This window comes from Ovis canadensis, chromosome 1 (genome assembly GCF_042477335.2).
Source record: "Ovis canadensis isolate MfBH-ARS-UI-01 breed Bighorn chromosome 1, ARS-UI_OviCan_v2, whole genome shotgun sequence".
Taxonomy (NCBI): Eukaryota; Metazoa; Chordata; class Mammalia; order Artiodactyla; family Bovidae; genus Ovis; species Ovis canadensis.
This window is the reverse complement of record NC_091245.1, coordinates 15,965,037-15,984,197: the sequence shown is the minus strand read 5'-3', so window position 1 is coordinate 15,984,197 and position 19,161 is coordinate 15,965,037. Positions and strand designations below refer to the sequence as shown.

Sequence of the window (19,161 nt, the reverse complement as noted above, 5' to 3'; positions counted from 1 at the left end):
TGTGCGGGGAGCCGTACAAATGTGAACCACGGATCTTAGCACTTTTCAGGCATGTATTCAGATGGGGCCAGGAGATGCTGTGAGGATTCTCTTCTCCTAGCAGCCCTCCTCCTCGTGGGAAGTCTTTCTAGTAGGAATGGGGGGTTCTCGCGGGGTGACCCTTACTGACGTCCAGGGATCCACCCCCACTGACGGTGGGAGGAGAAAGATCAGGACTGCTTCCTCTTCCCAGAGAGGACAAGAGACCGAGGCCATCTGGCAGGTAGAGGTGCTGGCGGGGTCTGGGGAGTTTCTCTCCCAGCTCTGGGTGTGCCACTGAGCTGTCCCTGGCCCAGACCCCGCTGGTCTTCTGGGCCAGTCAGCTCAGAGCCACGGGGATTGGGGAGGGAGCAGTGTCACTGAGCTCAGCGAAAGTGAACCCCCACTGATCCTCAGGGCTGGAGGGGGGCCCACCAGGAGGAGACACTGAGGGAGAAGGGGTGCGGGAATGAAGGTCAAAGCCATCCCTCCTTGTGCTACTTCTCCTCGGCCTTCAGGATTCTTCCTCCGTGACTCCACCTCCGAGAAGACCATGCGGGAGGACAACACCACCGTAGCCCTGTGGGCAGGCTCCGTGTTCTTAGTGAGAGCCACCGGGACGGAGGAGTTCATTGGAAAATGAGGGGGAAGGATTTTTCTGAGTTGCTGAGAATGCAGTGGGGAAAGCTTTCCTTCTCTCCTCTCCCAAGGTCAGGAAACTTGAAGGAGGATTTAGGGAGGAAGAGGACATGAACAGTAGGGATGGCAGATGGAGTGTCAGGGAAGGAGGCTCCGAAAAGGGACGAGACTGGGTGAGAGATGTAGAGGTTCAGAGAGGAGAAGAGGGGCTCAGTGATGGGGATGGGAGGCCTAGAGAGGACTTGATTGGTCAAACTTGATGGAACACTTTATTAAAGCCCCTCCCCCTTAAAGAAGTAGATGTACAAGATTAATGCTGGATAACTAAAAACAAAAACACACATCCATGTTTAAAAGCAAGAATGCAAAATCTCTAAGGCCAGTAAATGAGAGGAGAGTCCAATGGTGGGCAGGAGTTGAAGCTGTACCTCCGAGGAGGGATTCAGCATTCCAGTGGGGTGGGATGAACACCTGTAGACCCCACTAGTGTCAGGCTCCCTACTTAATGCTTGGCCTGGGAGAGTGCTGCCTGCCATAAACAGGACTAAATTATCTCTGCCTGTTAGCCACCTGACCTGGCTTTGGGAGGAAGAAAGAATGCCCACAGGATTAGGATACCTTAAGCCCATCCACATGGATGTGGACTCAGGATCTGATATTCATGCCGTGCAAAAATCCAAAAAGACACATATAAGGGCTAGTTTGGGGCTAGTGCACTTCAACAAGGCTTGGGCAGACACAGCTGAGCAGTAGTACCATAGTGAAAGTGAAAGTGGCTGTCGTGTCTGACTCTTTGCGGCCCCATGGACTGTACAGTCCGTGGAATTCTCCAGGCCAGCATACTGGAGTGGGCAGCTTTTCACTTCTCCAGGGGATCTTCCCAACCCAGGGATTGAACCCAGGTCTCCTGCATTGCAGGTGGATTCTTTACCAGCTGAGTCACAAGGGATATCATAGCATGGCCTCCAAATCCCAGGGTACAGTCAGGAAAATGTGCTAAAAATAACTATCTCAAGGATAAACCACAACATATAAGAAATACACTATCTTGAGAGACACCTCTCTCATGGGAGGGTTCATATTTAAAGACCTAGAGATAATGGAACAATCTGAAAAGAAGTTTAATATAGTTAAGATCATTAAGACGATAAAGGAAGATAATAATAAAATAAGATAATAATAAAATAAGAATAGGAAGATATCAGACAGAAACATGTAGCAGTTATGAATAGTTATCTAGAAATTTTAGAAATGAATTAAATTCACCAACATTCAATAGATGGGTTAGAGTAAATACAGCTGAAGAGAAAATAAGTGAATTAGAAGCTAGAACTGAAGAAATCCTCCAGAATGAAGCACAAAACAATAAAACAATTAGACATATGAAAGAAATGAGACAAAGAAAATTGAATGAGAAACTCTATCATATATATTATTGCTTCCAGAAAAAGATACTGGAAAGAGTGACTACGTTCTTTCCAGAAATAAGACATGAATTTCTAGATTTAAAAGTCCCAGACTGCCTCATAAGATATCTTTAAAACCAAAACTATATCTAGACACCTTGTCACCAAAGTGTAGAATAACAAGAATAATAATGAAATTCTAAAAGCCACCAGAAAGAAAAGATAGCTTATCTACAAAGGTCCAATAATTGACTTGACAATAAGCATCTCATCAGCAACAAGAGACGCCAAAAGACAATGGAATAGTATCTTCAGAGTGCTGAAGGCAAGTAATTGTGAACCTAGAATCCCACACACTGCCAAATGGTCATTTAAACAAAGGGAAAAATAAAGACATTTCGACACATTCAGTATCTTAGAAAGCTTCTGTCCTGTAGACCTTCATTGGAAGAGAAGGGCACAGAGCTTGGGAGCCCAAGAGGTGATGGGGCTGAGCGCCATTTCAGACCTCTCCTCAGCACCAGCCAGCCTGAGGAGCTCAGCCCAGCCTGGCGCAGCTGGGGCCCAGCTCAGGTTCTCCCCTCCTGAATGCCAGCCTGCTGTCCTCTAATCCCCTCGTGGTAGTGGCCCAGGACCCAAGCTGGGTACCACTGCCAGTCTGGCTCTGAGGGCCTTGCAGAGGCCAGGCCCAAGTTGCTCATGGGACCAGGTACTTGCCTGGCCCTCCACCCTGGGGTCCTCTCCTCCTGCAAGGTCAGCGCCACCTTACAGAGGCCAATAGATGGCTGGAGCAGTGGGATAGAGGCTAGGTCCCGACTCAGGAATTGGGAGGCAGGGACTTCCATTCTCTGTAGGAAAAGAATCACTATCAGAGGGGATGACTGGTGGGGCTGAGCCCACTGGGATGAGAGGCTTCATGGAGCATCTGGCTCCACTCAACCAGTTGGTGCTCTTGGATAATTTCTTAACCTCTCTGAGCCTCAGTTTCTCACTAATGAGAGTATCTACCTAATGAGGATGTGAAGATGAAATGAGATTTAATTCATCTAAATACCAAGCTTTAGATGTATTTTCCTACACAAAATTTTCTTATAAGAATAATCTCCATCAAATATCCCTGCCTAGCATATCATCTGGAGAAGGCAATGGCACCCCACTCCAGTACTCTTGCCTGGAAAATCCCATGGATGGTGGAGCCTGGAAGGCTGCAATCCATGGGGTCGCTAAGAGTCGGACTCAACTGAGCGACTTCACTTTCACTTTTCACTTTCATGCCTTGGAGAAGGAAATGGCAACCCACTCCAGTACTCTTGCCTGGAGAATCCCAGGGACGGGGGAGCCTGGTGGGCTGCTGTCTATGGGGTCGCACAGAGTCAGACACAACTGAAGCGACTCAGCAGCAGCAGTAGCAGCAGCAGCATATCATCAGTGCTCAGCAGAAAACTGCCAGCAAGTGAAAAGGTGAAGTGAGAGCCAATGAGCAGAGGGAGAATGTGTGCAGTGCTGGAGGCCTCGTTTTCAGGGAAGGGTTTGTGTTCATTCGCTCACTCTTCAGTTGCTGCCATTCTGTTGGTGCCAGGCCCTAAGTTGCACTCTGGAGGCACAGAGACGGCCTTGAACTGGAGAAGGACCATTGGTGAGGAAGGCAGCCCAAACCAGAAAGTTCTAACAGACTGTTCAGAGCCTAACTGGTCTTGTGTTTGTCTCCCCGCTCATTCCTCTTCCCCAGCCCCCAACCCAATGTAAGCTCCATGATAGCACAAGGCTCATCTGGCTTGTTTTCAGATATCTTCACAATGTCCAAACTATGTCTGAAACACAGAAAGTGCCAAAGAAATATTTGTCGAACGACTGTGTGTCTGAGCACTGATACCAGAGGCTGTAGAGGTTGCTATGACAGCATCAAAGAGCTCTTTGCAAACTCTGCCCTATGCGTTAGAAGTTTCTCAGCAAGGGTTATTTAAATTGGGCCTTTATGGATGTATAGGAGTTCACTAAGTGGAAAAAGAAGTAAAGGGACAACCAGGGGACATCCCTGGTGGTCCAGTGGTTTGGAGTTCATCTGTCAATGCAAGGGTTTGATCCCTGGTGTGGAAAGGGATCCACATGCCAAGGAGCAGCTAAGCCCGTGCTCAACTGCTGAGCCCATGCACCCTAGAGCCCACGCTCTGCAACGAGAAGCCACCACAGTGAGGAGCCCACGCCCTGCAGCTAGAGAGGGGCCCCTGGTCGCCGAACCAGAGCCAGCCCGTGCGCAGCAACAAAGCCCGGAGCAGCCAATCAATGAATAAATATATTTTTAAAAAAGGACAGCCATGGGGGTCAGTACTTCTGAAAACATGGAGATGAGTTCAGGAAACAGCAAGTAATTTGAGTGTGACAGGAATATAGAGTGCAGGGGAGAAAAGAATGAGAAGATACAAGGATGGGGAGATAAAAAGGGCTGTCAAAAAGTCATTATTAAAATCTGACCATAGAGAAGGTTGAACGATGAAGACGAAAACTCTTCAGAGTCCCTGGGACAGCAAGGAGATCAAACTAGTCAATCCTAAAGGAAATCAACCCTGAATATTCACTAGAAGGACTGATGCTGAAGCTCCAATACTTTGGCCACCTGATGTGAAGAGCTGACTCATTGGAAAAGACTCTGATGCTGGGAAAGACTGAGGGCAGGAGAAGGGGGGCAACGACAGAGGATGAGATGGTTGGATTGCATCACTGACTTCAAATGGACTTGAGTTTGAGCAAACTGTGGGAGATAGTGAAGGACAGGGAAGCTTGGAGTGCTGCAGTCCATGAGGTCACAAAGAGTTGGACACTCTAACCACCTGCCTGGATGTGATATTCTGAAGATAGTGTCTCCAGCCCTCACTGTTGCCCTAGGAAGGTCCCTCCCTGCAAAAATTAAGAGTCTTATCCAAAAGGGAGTTAAGGGTCTAGTACCCCTTGAGAAAGGGGACAGTCACGCCTCATAGTTCCTATAGTTGTCTCAAGTTGGGATAAGGGTGGGACAAGACACCTCCTTGTCTTGGGTGAGTGCTACCTGCTGCCCCCTTGTGGCCTCAGTAGAATTGAGCAGCAAGGAGGCTGGCCAGGTAGTCTTTTTTTTTCATAATCCCAGGGGTCCCTGGTCTCCAGCATCAACCTCTGGGAGTTATCCCAACCACCAGCTGTCCACCTATCCGATCTAACTGCTCTGTTTATTTCATGCATACTCAAGGCTGCACCAATGGGTTTGGGGAGACAGAGCAAAAGGAGACCATTCATTTTTAGTAGTCTTGTTCTTTCTTACTCACACACATACCCCACCCTTGGCCAGAAAGCAACCATGTATGGAGGGGGTCAGGAGACTAATGTTTTGGTTTCAGCTCCACCCTATTCATTCAGTGACCTTGGGCAAGTCACTGCACTTCACTGGGCCTCCTATGTCTTCATCTATAATACAGGGATCACCGTCCCTCTTCCTGTCTCCCCTGCAGGGTCACTGTGAAGATCATTGGGAGGACAGACTGCAAGTGCTAGGAAAATGTCTAAGAGTGCTCCGGATGTAAGGGGATCATGCTGGGTATTAGATAGGGGCTCTCTTGGGCTGTACCAAAGTGTTTGTTTACACCCCGCATGGGCCCTGCTGGCGGGGAAATTTAAAGGGAACGTGCTCAGTAAGGCAACTGGTCAAAATATCTCCAAATTAAGAATGAAGTTTGTGGGAAAATGGGGCCTCACTCGTCTGAGATTCCAATTGTGCTTGGGTTTGGGGGAATGAGTGGAAGAGCAGCAAGGCGTGACAGTGCAGTGGCCTCAATACAGGAGTTAGCCAGGAAATAAGAGCTGAGCTTCTGCCCTTTCTCTGAGCCCAGAACCCCTTCTGGGAGCTCCTCCTTCTCATGAGCCCTCTCCTGGAGCCTCTCCATGTGGGGCTGGGCACAGGCTATCAGCAAATTACCTGCATGACTCACTGAGACATGTCTGGGTACAGGACGGTGGGAAAGTCAGACAATCCCCTTCAGACAAATCCAGGGCTAGAATGAAGGGGGCAGACCAGACCTATGGTGACAGCATCCCCTGCTTTGTCGGCCTTGATGACACCGGAGGGGGACCATGGATCCAAAACCTTGCGGCGAGGAACATCTGCTTTTGCCAAAGAATGTTTTCTTTCTCTTATAGCGTGACTCTCTCACCTGGTCGCAGCTCTCTTTTTGCTCTGGTGGTCAGGAAGCTCAGGATCAAATGAGAAACCTCATTTTAAGAACTCTGTCTCCACCATCGCAACCAGAACATTTGTTCTTGTTTTCAGTGATTCAGATTTCCTACTCAATGATAGTCTTCCTAATTCTGTCATGTTTTATCATTTCACTGTGTATGTTTTCAATGCAAGACATATCATCTTTGCTTGTGGCGTAAGGTAAGGTCCATTTAGGTAAATAACTGAAAATGAAATAGATGTCCAAGGGCTTACCATGGTTGACAATGGGAGATATTTGGTGAGGGAATTATGTGGGTCTGAGAGTCAGACTTGAAATCATCTATTAAAGCCTCTTCCCCAGCCTGGCCTCCACCCCTTAAGAGAGTCCTAGAAAGAAGCTGCCCAAGGTTTTATGACATATTACTACTTGAGAAAACAAGAGGTCCTCTCCTGGCACCCAGCTCTCTGCTCTTCCCATGACACCAGGCCTCATTCTAGCTGTAAATGGCATGGTGAAGGTAGGGAAGACAGCTCACCACTGCCTCTGTCCCCAGTGAAGAAGTGGCATGCTCTTTCTCTGCTCCCTACTTCAACTGATAGGCAGCAAGTCCTGGCTGTAGACGCCTTCTGACCTGCTGGCTGACAAGGGGCCTGGGCCGCCCTCCATGGCAGATGCCAGGCCCCTGGTAATGGGCATGGCCATAGCAGGCAGCTCAGAGTGCCAGCACGTGCCAAGGCCAGAGTGGAGGGACTTACTCAAGGCCTTGCTTGAAGGAGAGAGAGAGCTTCCTCTGCGAGCGATGCTCTCTTGACCCTCCATCAAGAAGGACACAGGCTGAATCTGGCCCACGTGCCACACACAGCCCAGGAAGTAAGGCAGGCAGGCAGGCAGCCCCAAGCAAGGGTCCCATGAATGTCCTCAGACACAGAAACCCAGACTCCAAATTATCTAAAATGAGATTTATTGCATTTCATGCAGTTTGAAGTCCATGCAGCAAAGGAGACTAGCACAATTTTTAATGCATTTAAAAATTAGATAAAGTTGAAAACGGGGGATGGAGGGGTCTGCACAAAGTTCTAGTCTCCTTGGGTCCCTGGAAAAGAAGGGTTTGGGAATGAAACCATCCACTCTCTGGCAAATGAGTCTTATAAAGCAAGGAATGTTCCCACAGCCTCTGGAGGAAAATCCACAGAGCTCTGGGGCAGGAGCAGGGCCCAGGGAGAAGAGCACTAGTGGAAAGGAAGCTACACACATCACCTAATTTCACCTGAGGGCAGAACACGGTGGCAAATCCTGGGGCAGTGGCTGTTCTAAGAGTCAGGAGATACACACACCCCTGGGGAAATCTGCTCCTAAAAGAAGTGGCGGTAAGAACCCAAAAAAGTAAAACAAAAGAAATATTTCTTAACCACACTCTTTGAGAAAATGCCATAAATATGTTATTTAATATTTTCATTTCATAGCATTGGACACACAGCTCAACATATTGAAATATTGATTCCTTGGAGAAAATAAAAATGAGAAAAAAGGAAATAAAAAATATTGCATCTTTCTGTTGGAGAATCTCGGCCCCCAGGCTCAGGGCGTTGTGCACCAGTGTCCTAGCCTGCAGGAGGCATGGAAGTCAGCGGGGTCCTCTGGGGAGAGAGGTGGTGCCCATCCCCTGGGGCTGTATGGCAAAAATTGTGTTGGGTGTCCTTGGCCTTGCCAGCTCAGGCCCTCAGTCACCGGTCACCTGGGGGGCCTGCCCGTCGGAGGGCTGGTTGGCTGACTGGATGAACATGGGCTGGGCGAGGTCCTGGCCAGCAGGCATGGTGACTTGCTGGATCTGGTAGAGCTGCTGAGAGGAGTGGAGAGGAGAGAGAGAGTGAGGTCACCCCTGGGAGAGGTGCATGCAGCTCCCTACGGGCCTTGAGTTGGCTGGGGGCCCCCGGATGCCTCAACCACCACCCACTGCACAGCATTTGGAGGGGGAGGGGAAGCAGCAGTCTGCTGGGTTGGGGGCAGCAGACCCAGGAGGCGCCAGCCGGTGGGAGCGGGGTGGGCAGGGAGGAGGTGAGGGGGGTTGCATTTCCTGTGGCTTTCACTTCTCTGGGCTCTGCCTATCCCGTTAGCTCAGAGCCTCGAGGCCTATCCCGTTAGCTCAGAGCCTCGAGCTGGCTGCACGCTGTTCCTCTGTGACAAACACAAGCAATGTGAACCACTGTACCAGCAGCCTGGAAGTCAGCATTTCCCCAACTCTTGGTAATCTTCACTGGCAGGGGCAGTAGGGATTATCCCCTCTCTTTTTCCTTAGAGTGTCTGGTTCAGGCCGAGGCCCCTGCACAGGCCCTGATAGGCAGGCAGGTCACCTGGGATTAGTCGCTTTCTACAGCCAAGACCCGTGAGGGGTGGAGAAGATGCTCACGGAGCCACCAAGAAAGGTCAGGGTCAACTGGACACAACTTCTCAGGTGTTTCCACAGAAACCCCACAGCTAAGACCCCCTGACACAGGAGACCTGAGTGTGAGCCTAGCACCTGGTGCTGGCAGAAGCCAGAGCTGGGTCCGGATGCCAGCTCCTCCCGTCTCTGGGCAGCAGAGAGCATAGGCTTACGCATGCCATCCTGCCATGTCCTCAGCGGTCTCCGGGGCCAGAGCACGGAGGGAAAGGCGGAGGGAAAAGGGAAGATTCCTTCCTCACGTGGGTTTAGAATTACTGAATTCCAGGCACAGAGAGAGTGGAGAGGTCACGTGTTCTCTGCATTTCAACTAATCCATGAGATTAGAGAGAGCACAGCTTAGAGAAAAGCTGTTCTTAAAGAAGGAGACTGGAGACCTGCACGCTAGTCCTGACTCTGCAATGAACAGCCAGGCAAGCACAGACAAGGCACTTCCCACCTCTAGGGCTCAGTTTACTCATCTGTAAAATGGGCACGGGGGGCTATATAAAGTCTAGGGTTATTTTAAACTCCCACAAGTCTATAAACCTAGAGGACAGGCAAGACTTGTTTCTAACAACTTCTGTCCACTTATTGTTAGAAGATGATGGGACAGCTCCCCTAAGCACCAAACCCACAGATAGCACCTGCTGCCCTCCAACAACTCCCCATCCTCTGTGCCTGCCTTGGCTGGCATCCTACCTGTCCATCCGTGAACTGGCTGAACTGCTGTTGTCCTTGCTGGACCTCTGTCTGAGTGATCTGTAGGAATCAAGAAGGCAAAGTAGGCAGATGAGCTGCAGGGTCTGGTCCAGCAGTCCACCAGCCTACCAGCCAAGAGAGGGTCATGAAGATCAAACGGACAGTGCATACGAGGTGCCCAGAATGAGGCCTGGCACAGCACAGCGGCTTGACGAGTAGCAGGAAAGCAAGGGTCCCTCCCCACGCCCGAACACTGATGGCTACTCAGAGCTGGCATCACAGACAGGCCCATGGAGATGCCAATATACAACTTCCGCAACCATCTCTCTTAGTGTCCTCCCAAACTCCACCCCCACCCAAAACCATCCCTCACTACAAGGTCCTTCTGAGGGCTGAGGCTAAAGTCAAAACAAAAACACCTAGCTCTTAGATGCTGACAGGATAGGGCACACATTTACAGTTTAGGCAGAAACCCTAAGAGTCTGTCTTTCAACCTGTGATGGCAGACTGCAAATACTTGGCAAAGTGGTGAGTGGTCGGTGGGCTCCAAACCAAACCCTTATCACTTAGATTATCTCACTGGAATATGAAACACCCTGGCAAGCAGGTGGCCTTGGCCCTAGAAGGCCTTGTGGCAAACCTATGAAGTACTTTTTCCGAGATAGGCCACACACAACCCTCTGGGCCAAGGGTGGGGGCGGGGGACAGTAAGGAAACAATTTGTCACATGTACTTAAAATCTTATGTGGGCATTTTAAATACATTTTAAAAGGAATTTACTGGCATGGAGAACTGCCATCATCTAATGCCAGCTGCTAGAGACAGCTTGGTAGACTTCAAAAAAGACTGAAGAATGTTTGTGCGTGTATGTGTTATCTATGGAGCATTTGACTAGCTCATGTTTTCTGTGTACCTTCTCCTGGAATCATCACAGCCACCCTGCAAGGCAAGGGCTGTCTTCTCGAGTGTCCTCACAATGGCCAAAAACAAGCCATCAGGCCTACCCATGGGGCTGTGAGAACAACAAGGGGACAGGTGTGAAAGGGGTTTCTGAACTACTGTTCTGTTTTGAATCTTTCTCCTCTCACGAGGGCAGCAGTTAAGTTTTGTCTTTCCATCTCCCAGTGCAAAGGAAGTACTGAAGAAATGCCTGCAGGATAAAGGAGTGATCCTGAAACAAATGGAAAATATACCTCATAGATGAGGTTTTCATTGTGCCCTGTGGTCAGCAGGACTGCCCTTCACATCAGTTGAACAGAGTTTCATTTACCTTTAAATTCTATTTACATATAATTTATTCAACAGTCATTCAGCAAACATTTACTGAGCACCTACTAAGTGCCAAACTGTTACAATCCATCAATCGGTTGTTATGAAGACTCTTGCCTGTCCTTGGGTGCCTCTTCCTGCTTCTTTCTTCCTCTCTGTAACACCCAACTCTCCCCACTTTCTGGCTTTAGTTCCCGGTCCCAAAATTGACCTCTGGGGAACCAAGAACTCTTCCTTCTCATTTCTTCCCATCCTCTGCCACAAAAAGTTTCTGGATCCTAGGCTAGAATCTTACAAGTTTAAAGGGCGTGGGTACACTAAAGGGTGGGGCAGTCTTCAGATGTGATTCCCTGTCAGTGAGCAAGCCAAGGAAGCCTGGATTTGGAGGCTTTTCCCTTTAACCATCCCAGAGACCACACGGAACTCAGAAGCCCTGCTTTGGGCTCATTCCTCATATTTTCCCAGATGAGATCTTTGGAGACCTGCTCCACAAACTCAGCTCTGTCACCACTGTCAACAGATACATCGCCAGAAATGCAACTGGGCCAGACAAGTCCAGCTCTTAAACGATCACTGCTTTTTTGGGTCTGAGGCAAAAGAATTGATTAACAATGCCTCCCCGTCCAGCATCCATGTCCCCTGCAAATAATGCCCACACGTGCAATCCCCACGCCCAGGGAGGTGGCCCCCTCAGCACCTGTGGCTCACAGTATTCAATATCTTGGGGTGTGAGGGGAGAGGAGGGGGCACAAGAAGGTGTGGTGGGGGGGGGAACCTAAGTAGCTTTGCAAAGGGCACAGAATATGCCAGGACACAACAGTCATTCGGGTTTAAACATGGAAACTGAGCCTGACGATGAGGCAGCCTGTGAAAACGTTTCCTTCAGTCAGACCTGCGCATTTACACACATCGGGCTCTCCTCAGGTATCCTGAGACTTCCCCTGCCTTGTGTTTCCTTGTCCCTCGAGGACAGTGAAGAGACACACTTTGAATCCAATCCTCTGATAAACCCCATCTGTCCCCTGGGGTGCAGAACACATGTGCAGAATGTGGAGGTGGCTCTTGCTGAAGATGAGGTGGCCAGAGTTGTGTGCTGAGCCCTCCTTTGCAGTCAGAAGCCAGCTCCTGCTGGTCCCCAACTCAAGCCCGGCATCACTGGGGGACATACCTGTTGAGCATTGGTGGCAAGCGTCTGGATCTGTCCTTGTACGACTTGGGTGCCTGATACAGGCTGAGCTAAGCGGATGTACTGCAGCTGGCCAGCATTCAGCTGCACCTATGGCAAGGGCAGAGACAAGCAGACCATAGGGGACTGAATGCAACCTCGAACAGGCAAACTTTCCACGACAAGAAATGCTGATTGTCCCCTACCCACCACCCAAAGAAGCCAACTCTGAAAAGCTCCTTTTAAACAGAGACCCAAACAAGCAAAACCGTAACATCCCAACCCCATCAGTCACACAAAAGAGCATGCTCCTTGAATGGACTCGGGGGAAATTCCCAGAGGGTGTTGTCACACACGTGAGAGCCGCACGGCTGGACCCTCAGAATTCACTGGCTCTTAGCTGTCTGCTCACTGTTTATGCTAGGAGTTTATGCCCAACTGTCTGACATTATTGGAATGCTTGTACCTTAAGTGTGGGCCTTTCTCTCCTCCATCTCCACCCTTCACTACCCCAGTTCCTGGCTAATCTAACACTGAGAAGAGCCCCACCATCCACCAGGAGCCCAGAGCAGATGGCCATCATTCAGGACCACAGCCTGAGAACTACCCAGCCCCATGCTGCACATCTTGGAAGAGAAAGCTGGCCTGCTTAACTATCTCTGTCCCCAAGAGCCAGGACCAATGCGGGTCTGTGGGACTTTTAGGATCCTTGGTATTCAGCCCTAGCCTCTGGCCAAACACCTCCCAAGGGGAAGCTGAATCAATAAACCTTTCACAGAATACTCCATCATGGGAAACTAAAGCTACAAAAATGCCCTTAGAGTCCCTCAGGCTTACAATTAAGTCTCAGATAATACAATAATACCACACGCTGCATTTAATTGCATGCTAAAAGCCTTAACTCGGCCTCTTAATGCTCCAGCATACCATGAAAGTATTAGTGCTTTGAGCTGAGGATGAGCAGAGGACCAAAGCAGCCACAATGTGAGGGGAACTGTGGCTCAGCAGAGAAAACAGTCGGCAAAGGAAGACTATGGACAGTCATGCTTGGGATATGGGAGATGAAAGAGGCTCCAGGAAGACTGGCAGATATAGTCTCCCTCCATTTGGGGGCCTAGACACCACCCTCCAGAAAAAAAGCTGTCTGGCCTGCTCTTCTTTTAAGGGTGAGCTTCTTGAGGGTAATAGGCAAGTCATGCCTCTGTCCTGGAGAAAATTTTCCTCTTGCCTTCAAGAGCTAACTTCATTATATGGGCTTTTACTTCCATGAGTAAATGCCGATAGGATGAAACTCCTGCATACAAGTGTTAAATCAAACTGCTTCTCTGAAACTTCAGCTTCAAAGAGGATTTGAACCATCAAGAAAAGATGAACACTGAACCAAGAAAAGAGGAACATTGAAGTTCCTGGTAGAACATTCCAGAATTGTCTAAGGCAAGATGGAGGGACACAAAATCTAAACCCACTAAGAGTCCGCTTTAAAGGAGACAGGGCAAGATATTGTGACCTACCGTCATTTCTCTCCTGAGAACTTGCCAAGAAGAGTTGTTGGGAAGTTGTGATGCCAAGCCTAACCCCCCACTACATCCCACAATGCAGCTTCCAGGCCAACGTTAAATTGCTTACGAGGAGGAAGACAGCTGCATGGAGGCTTGGGAAGCCTCATGTGCCGAGATTGATGTTGGTTGGTCCCAGGAGTCTCCAGAACTCCAGCCAAGGACATGGGATGAAAGACTGTAAGAAGCCTGGTCCCAGGAGTGGGGGAAGGTATATTGCTGGCCATAGGGATTTTACATTTCCCTGCTGGAAAGAGCACTTTGCAGAAACTCAAATGTGACTGAAAACTTGTGAGCTGGACAGTTCTAAGCAGTTCTTAGGAGCAAGCTCTTCTTTTAGGCTTGGGCTTAGATATCTGGGGACGCTCTGCTCTTCAATCCTCTACCGCAGGGATAATCCTGGGGACCCTCACACCCTTTTAACATTAACCACAGAGCAAAGAAGCCCACCCCCCTGGATGGAAATCAACCCTGAATATTCACTGGAAGGCCTGATGGTGAAGCTGAAGCTCCAACACTCAGGCCACCTGATGAGAAGAGCCGACGCACTGGAAAAGACCCTGACGCTGGGAAAGACTGAGGGCAGGAGAAGGGGGCAAAAGAAGATGAGATGGTCAGATGGCATCACTGACTCAATGGACATGAATTTGAGCAAACTCTGGGAGATAGCGAAGGACAGAGAAGCCTGGTGTGCTACAGTTCATGAGATCGCAAAGAGTTGGACATAACTTAGCAACTGAACAGCAACAGAGCAAAGAAGCCCACTCCCTGGGCTTTCCAAAGAGGAGCACAGTTCCCTTCCTGGGAAACAGCACTCCGCTAAGTCTAGAAATGCAGACTCCTGCAGAAGCATACAGTGAAGACTAAGTCCTAAACTCTGCAACAAGTCTTCTGTGCCCCCAAGTCTGTAAAAGACTCAGGTTTAAGTTACTATGAAGTGGGAACTCTACTCTGGTTTAGATGATCTTATTTTGGTGCTCTCACATGCAAAATTGAGAACCATTTATGAGAGAAGTCATGAGCTGGTGGCTGCAAGGAATCTGAAATCGATGCATGCTTGTGTGCATGTGGTCACCCCACCCCAACCCCGCCCTATTTAAGAAGGAAGGGTGGGGGAAGGAGATGGAGAGAAGGGGGTGGGGAGAAAGAAAGACAGAGAGAGGTGACAAAGAAAGAGATAGAGTGATGCACATAGCCCCCTTTCCTCAGCTTTCTCTTGGCCTATTACTCTGTTAATTAAGAAGAGCTACCCAAAATAGAGCTAAGGATACTTTTCAAGCTTCCTTCAAAGAGGAAGTGGTTAGCCAAGTCCAAGTGAGGTTCTGTGTCTGCCAACATTTCATTAACAATAGGAAAGGTGAGTGGCAGGAACAGACCTGCTCTATGTCACGCCTTTTCCACATTTTTTTGTGGCAAGCTGACCAATGACTAGGTGGCACATGTTACGACGAGGACTTTCTTCATTTTTTTTAGACAAAAAAACAAGTACAAGTGAAAAAGCCAACAAATATAAGAAATGAAATCCCTCAAGGCACACAGGAAGTAGCAGTCCACAGTGAAGCAATGGATAAGTTAAATGAAAGCCAAAAATACACTTTGTTGCAGGCTCCACTGGGAACTGACTCATGAATATGCAACAAGTGTATTTATGGCCTTCTCTATACACTTCCCTCTTATTCTCTGCAAATCAAGATAGAACTGCCTCACAGGGCCTTTGGGCCTTGGCATGGAATAGTGGCTACAATGACCTCTCTGCACAGGCAGCGGGAGGGGAACTCTAGAAGTGCTGCCCCATAGCCGCGAGTCTGAACCCAGATTAAAGGAAAGCAGGGAGTACGCAGTGAAGCCAGTTGTGGTCTAGGGTCTAGGGTAATGGAAATACAGGTTTACAACAAAGAGTGTGTGTGTCTGTTGTATGTGTGTTGTGTGTGTCTGTGTGTGTTGTGTGTCTGTGTGTTGTATGTGTGTGTTGTGTGTGTGCTGTCTGTGTGTGTCTGTGTGTGTGTGTCTGTGTGTGTACTGAAACCTCTAACCGGCCCTGATCACACTGTCGCGCACAGCGCCGCGCAGACCCGAGGGCAGGGCAGGGCAGGGCAGGCTTACCGGGATCTGCTGGATCTCTCCCGTGTTCGTGATGATCTGCTGCATCACCTGCATGGTCTGCCCAGCGCCGCTCTGGGCCTGCTGGGCTTGGCCTTGTGGCTGGGCCTGGACAATTTGCACCTGCTGACCTTCTCCAACTTGCATGGTTACAGGTGTGGTCTGGAAGGAAGAGTCATGAAAACGCTGACTGAGTTCTAGCCCAGAGCCCAGGCCTACCAAGGGGTTAATGCTGAGCAGGTAACCAGGAGCAAACCCTCCTGAATGCCTGACCTCATCTCAATACCAACAATACTCAACCTACAGAGACCCCTGGGACTATGCACACTCAGAGCACTGATAACATCATTCTCCAAAATAAAAGACAGGAAAGCCGAATGGATTTTTTTGGCTCAGAGTGCAAAGTATTTGCCTCAACCCCAATACCTCTCTCTATGCTTCAAATGTTGCAACTTTTCACAGCCCCTTCAGTGACAGAAAGGCACGTATGGTAAAAAAGAATTAAAAGCAACTATGATAATTCTCCCAAGACATGGCTGAAGTCAAGCCTGGAGCAGGTGAGTTTGGAGGGCAAACCAAATGGGAAGTGGGGTCAATTTAGGACCCTGGGCTGCTTCCCGGCATGCAAGGCCCTGGAAAAAACATAAAGGGCACACCGGCTGTCATCCCCACTTAGTCAGAGTGACTCCAGCCCACGCTGGCCAGCTGGCTGCTCCAGATCATAGCATGGCTTCCCGCGGGAGAGGCAAACACCCTTAAGACCTGGACACAGTTAAGACCTGGATCTTAATTGAGGCTATGTAAGTAATAGAATTTAACACTTTAACAGAATTTACCAAGAATTTTAACTTTCTAGAAATAGGAATCTCAGATTTAAGGAATTTCTGTCTAATGTATACAAAGATTCTGTGTCTCACACACTTAGAGGATTATCCAACCCATCGAAACTTGCTCCTTCGAGAGACAGTGGATTCAAACTGTCAAGAGGGTCAGTCATTTCTTTAAATCTCACGTCTTTACCCCTGTAAAGATGCGACCTTTACAGCTTCCAGTGTAAGTTGCTCATCTGGTGGTGGTGCTAGGACAGCCTTTAACTACACCTGCACCCCAAGCCCTCACTTTGGGTATGATTTCTCCCCACTTGAAATCAAGAATCACCTCCTAAGATGACTCAGAGTCTTAATGAATTCTGGTTTTCAGTCGATGTTGTTATCCCGATTGCACTTACATTCTGACCGCACAGGTCTACTCTGCAGTAATGTTACCTAGGAAGGGGAAGGTGTTCTGGGAACTGTAGATGAGAAATGACTACGAACTGTAGGAGGGTAGGGAGAAAGATAACAGAGGGTACTGCATGCACGCAGTGGGCCAGGTCAACAGGAAACATCTCCCGTTGTGACACCATGATCTCCAACTTAGCCTGCTCCCCAAACCTCCGTAAAATGTTTCCAAGTTTATGACAGCAAACACAGGATTCACTTGACCAAAATATACTTTCTTCCCAATTTTAATATGTGTTGGTCCTATAAGGGTATCTGAGCTCAACCTGAAAGAGCCACTCCTATAGACCTAGGGAGGTGTGACAAAGCATAGCCACAAGGCCTTCCTGAACCAGACAGGGGAACACGAGTTGGGAGATGCCGGGAGGAACCAAGTTCACCATCCTCACAAGCCTTAGCAGCTCCAAGCTGAGCAAGTTCAGTGTGGCAGAGAAGAGGTAGATAAAATTCTCGCTGACCAAAAAAAAAAAAAAAAAAAGCATACTGCCAAGTCATCACTGTACTACCGACTCAATTTTCCCAAGAGGATTTCTGAGGTATTTCTAAATCATTTCAGGAAAATGAGGGCTCATGTTAGCCTGGCAGATGTCAAGTCACATACTGCGTGCCCTGCAGTCGGGGCGCAATAGTCATGAGCTTTTCAGAATGATTAGCCAATCAGGGCCAGCTCTTGGCAGACTCCCTTGAAGTTTGCTGGTGCGGGGATAAAGCCTTAGGCAGGCAAAGCGCTCACCACTGCGGAGGCATAAGCACCGGCCAAAGGAGGTCCCTGAGGCATCATGCTGCAGTGAATGCCTCGAGGCAGGGACTGGGATGCGGTCTTTAAACCCCTCCTGCCTAGCAATGTGTCTGGCAAAGAGCAAGCACCTCCATAAACTTTCAAATTATGGATAAAAAAGTGAGCAGGGAATAAACTCTAAAACCATAATAATTTGAATCTAGCTCTGCCCCAGTGTTTTTTCTTTAGGCAGGCCTAGCTCCTTACTAGAGAAGGCAATGGCACCCCACTCCAGTACTCTTGCCTGGAAAATCCCGTGGACGAAGGAGCCTGGTAGGCTACAGTCCAAGGGGTCGCAAAGAGTCGGACACGACTGAAGCGACTTAGCAGCAACAGCAGCAGCAGCAGCTCCTTACTAGGATACACATGGCTGTTTAGGATGTGTCCTCTGCCTGCCTTTTCAAGCTGCCTAGATGCTCCCCTGTGCTCACTCTACCCTCCCCTCGTACCACTTCCGGTGCTGTTTCTCCCCACCTTTGCTCATGCTATGGCCTCTCCTGGGAAAGCCCTCCTTCCCCCCATTATTTGATTCACTTCCATTGTTCCCTCTAAGCCTCACACTGTTCCTTTCAGAGAACTTTTCTCTGGCATTCTCTGCTACCGCCTCCCTCACATCTTTTGTCAGGTGCCCCTTGTGAAGCACTCCCATAACACCCTCTACACAATCCTAAGAATATCTTACACTTCCCACATGGCGAGTGGTATAATCTGTAAGTATTTGTAGCCCCAACTAGATTCTTAAATTCTTAAAAATAGGGGCTTGTTGATTCATCCTTGTATCCTCAACACAGCTTTGGACTTTAGCTAAGAGGACACTCAGCGTCTGATGGATATACAGTGACTGATAGGGAGTCAGGGCTCAGGAAACATAGTTCTCTTCAGCGTTTCATGATCCCCAACAATGTGGATATTAACTGCTTTCACAACAATACTATCGGGAGAGAAGGAATCTTCTGATTACTGTTATAAAAAGAGAAGGTCAGCGGACACATCCAGTGGGAGACAGAAATGAGGAAAAGGAGAGGAAATGTATGTTATCTAGCAACGATGCCTGATCGCCCCCTTAAAGATACAAATTCCAATTCTGGTGGGGAGACGCAGACCGCAGGCATGGAGTCCACCTAAAAGACCTTATACGAATATGTCACTCTCTTCAAGGGGGCATCTAGAGACGTTTTTCCTCCTAAAATGTTTTAGGGACCCCAGAGAATGTCCTGTTCACCGCACTTTCCTCATTTGACCCATGAGGATGCCAGGGTCTAGAGAGACTAGGTGACCCATCACCTCAGCGGCCGGGTCTGGGGGCAAGTCCAGGTCTTCAGAATCCAAACCCAGTGCCCTACAATGATCTGACCGCCCATCTGCCCCAGCCCCACTTTGCCCATCCCAAATCTAAGGGGTGCTATCTTGCTGGGCCGGCACCCTCTGCTGCTCACAGACCTGGCCCTGCTGAGGCTGTGCGATGATGATCTGCCCAGGCTGGATGGTGGTCGTGGAGCTGGTGGTCTGCTGGCCTTGCTGCTGCCCCTGGACTTGAACAGCAGTAGGCTGCTGAGCCAGCGTGAAGTAGTACTGGACGGGCTCGGCAGGAGTCACAGACTGGCGCACCTCCTCCTGTGGGGCAGAAGGAGAGGCAGGTAAGAGG

At 49.1% G+C, this 19,161-nt stretch overlaps 1 protein-coding gene across 44 annotated transcripts in view; it reads right to left on the bottom strand.

Annotated features, from left to right (window-relative positions):
• Positions 1 to 7,191: 7,191 nt before the first annotated feature.
• The window catches only part of NFYC (nuclear transcription factor Y subunit gamma), a 64,628-nt gene continuing 52,658 nt past the window's right edge, over positions 7,192 to 19,161 (bottom strand). For 25 of the 44 annotated variants that reach the window (XM_069587527.1, XM_069587616.1, XM_069587689.1 and 22 more), the window contains 5 exons: positions 18,957 to 19,130; positions 15,462 to 15,620; positions 11,806 to 11,913; positions 9,369 to 9,428; positions 7,192 to 8,087 (listed from right to left, as the gene is read on the bottom strand). In XM_069587527.1, the coding sequence (XP_069443628.1) occupies positions 7,968 to 8,087; positions 9,369 to 9,428; positions 11,806 to 11,913; positions 15,462 to 15,620; positions 18,957 to 19,130 (621 nt within the window). In that variant the 3' untranslated portion in view covers positions 7,192 to 7,967. The remainder of the gene's footprint in view (positions 8,088 to 9,368; positions 9,429 to 11,805; positions 11,914 to 15,461; positions 15,621 to 18,956; positions 19,131 to 19,161) is intronic. The other 19 variants (XM_069587745.1, XM_069587829.1, XM_069587606.1 and 16 more) reach the window with 1 other exon arrangement.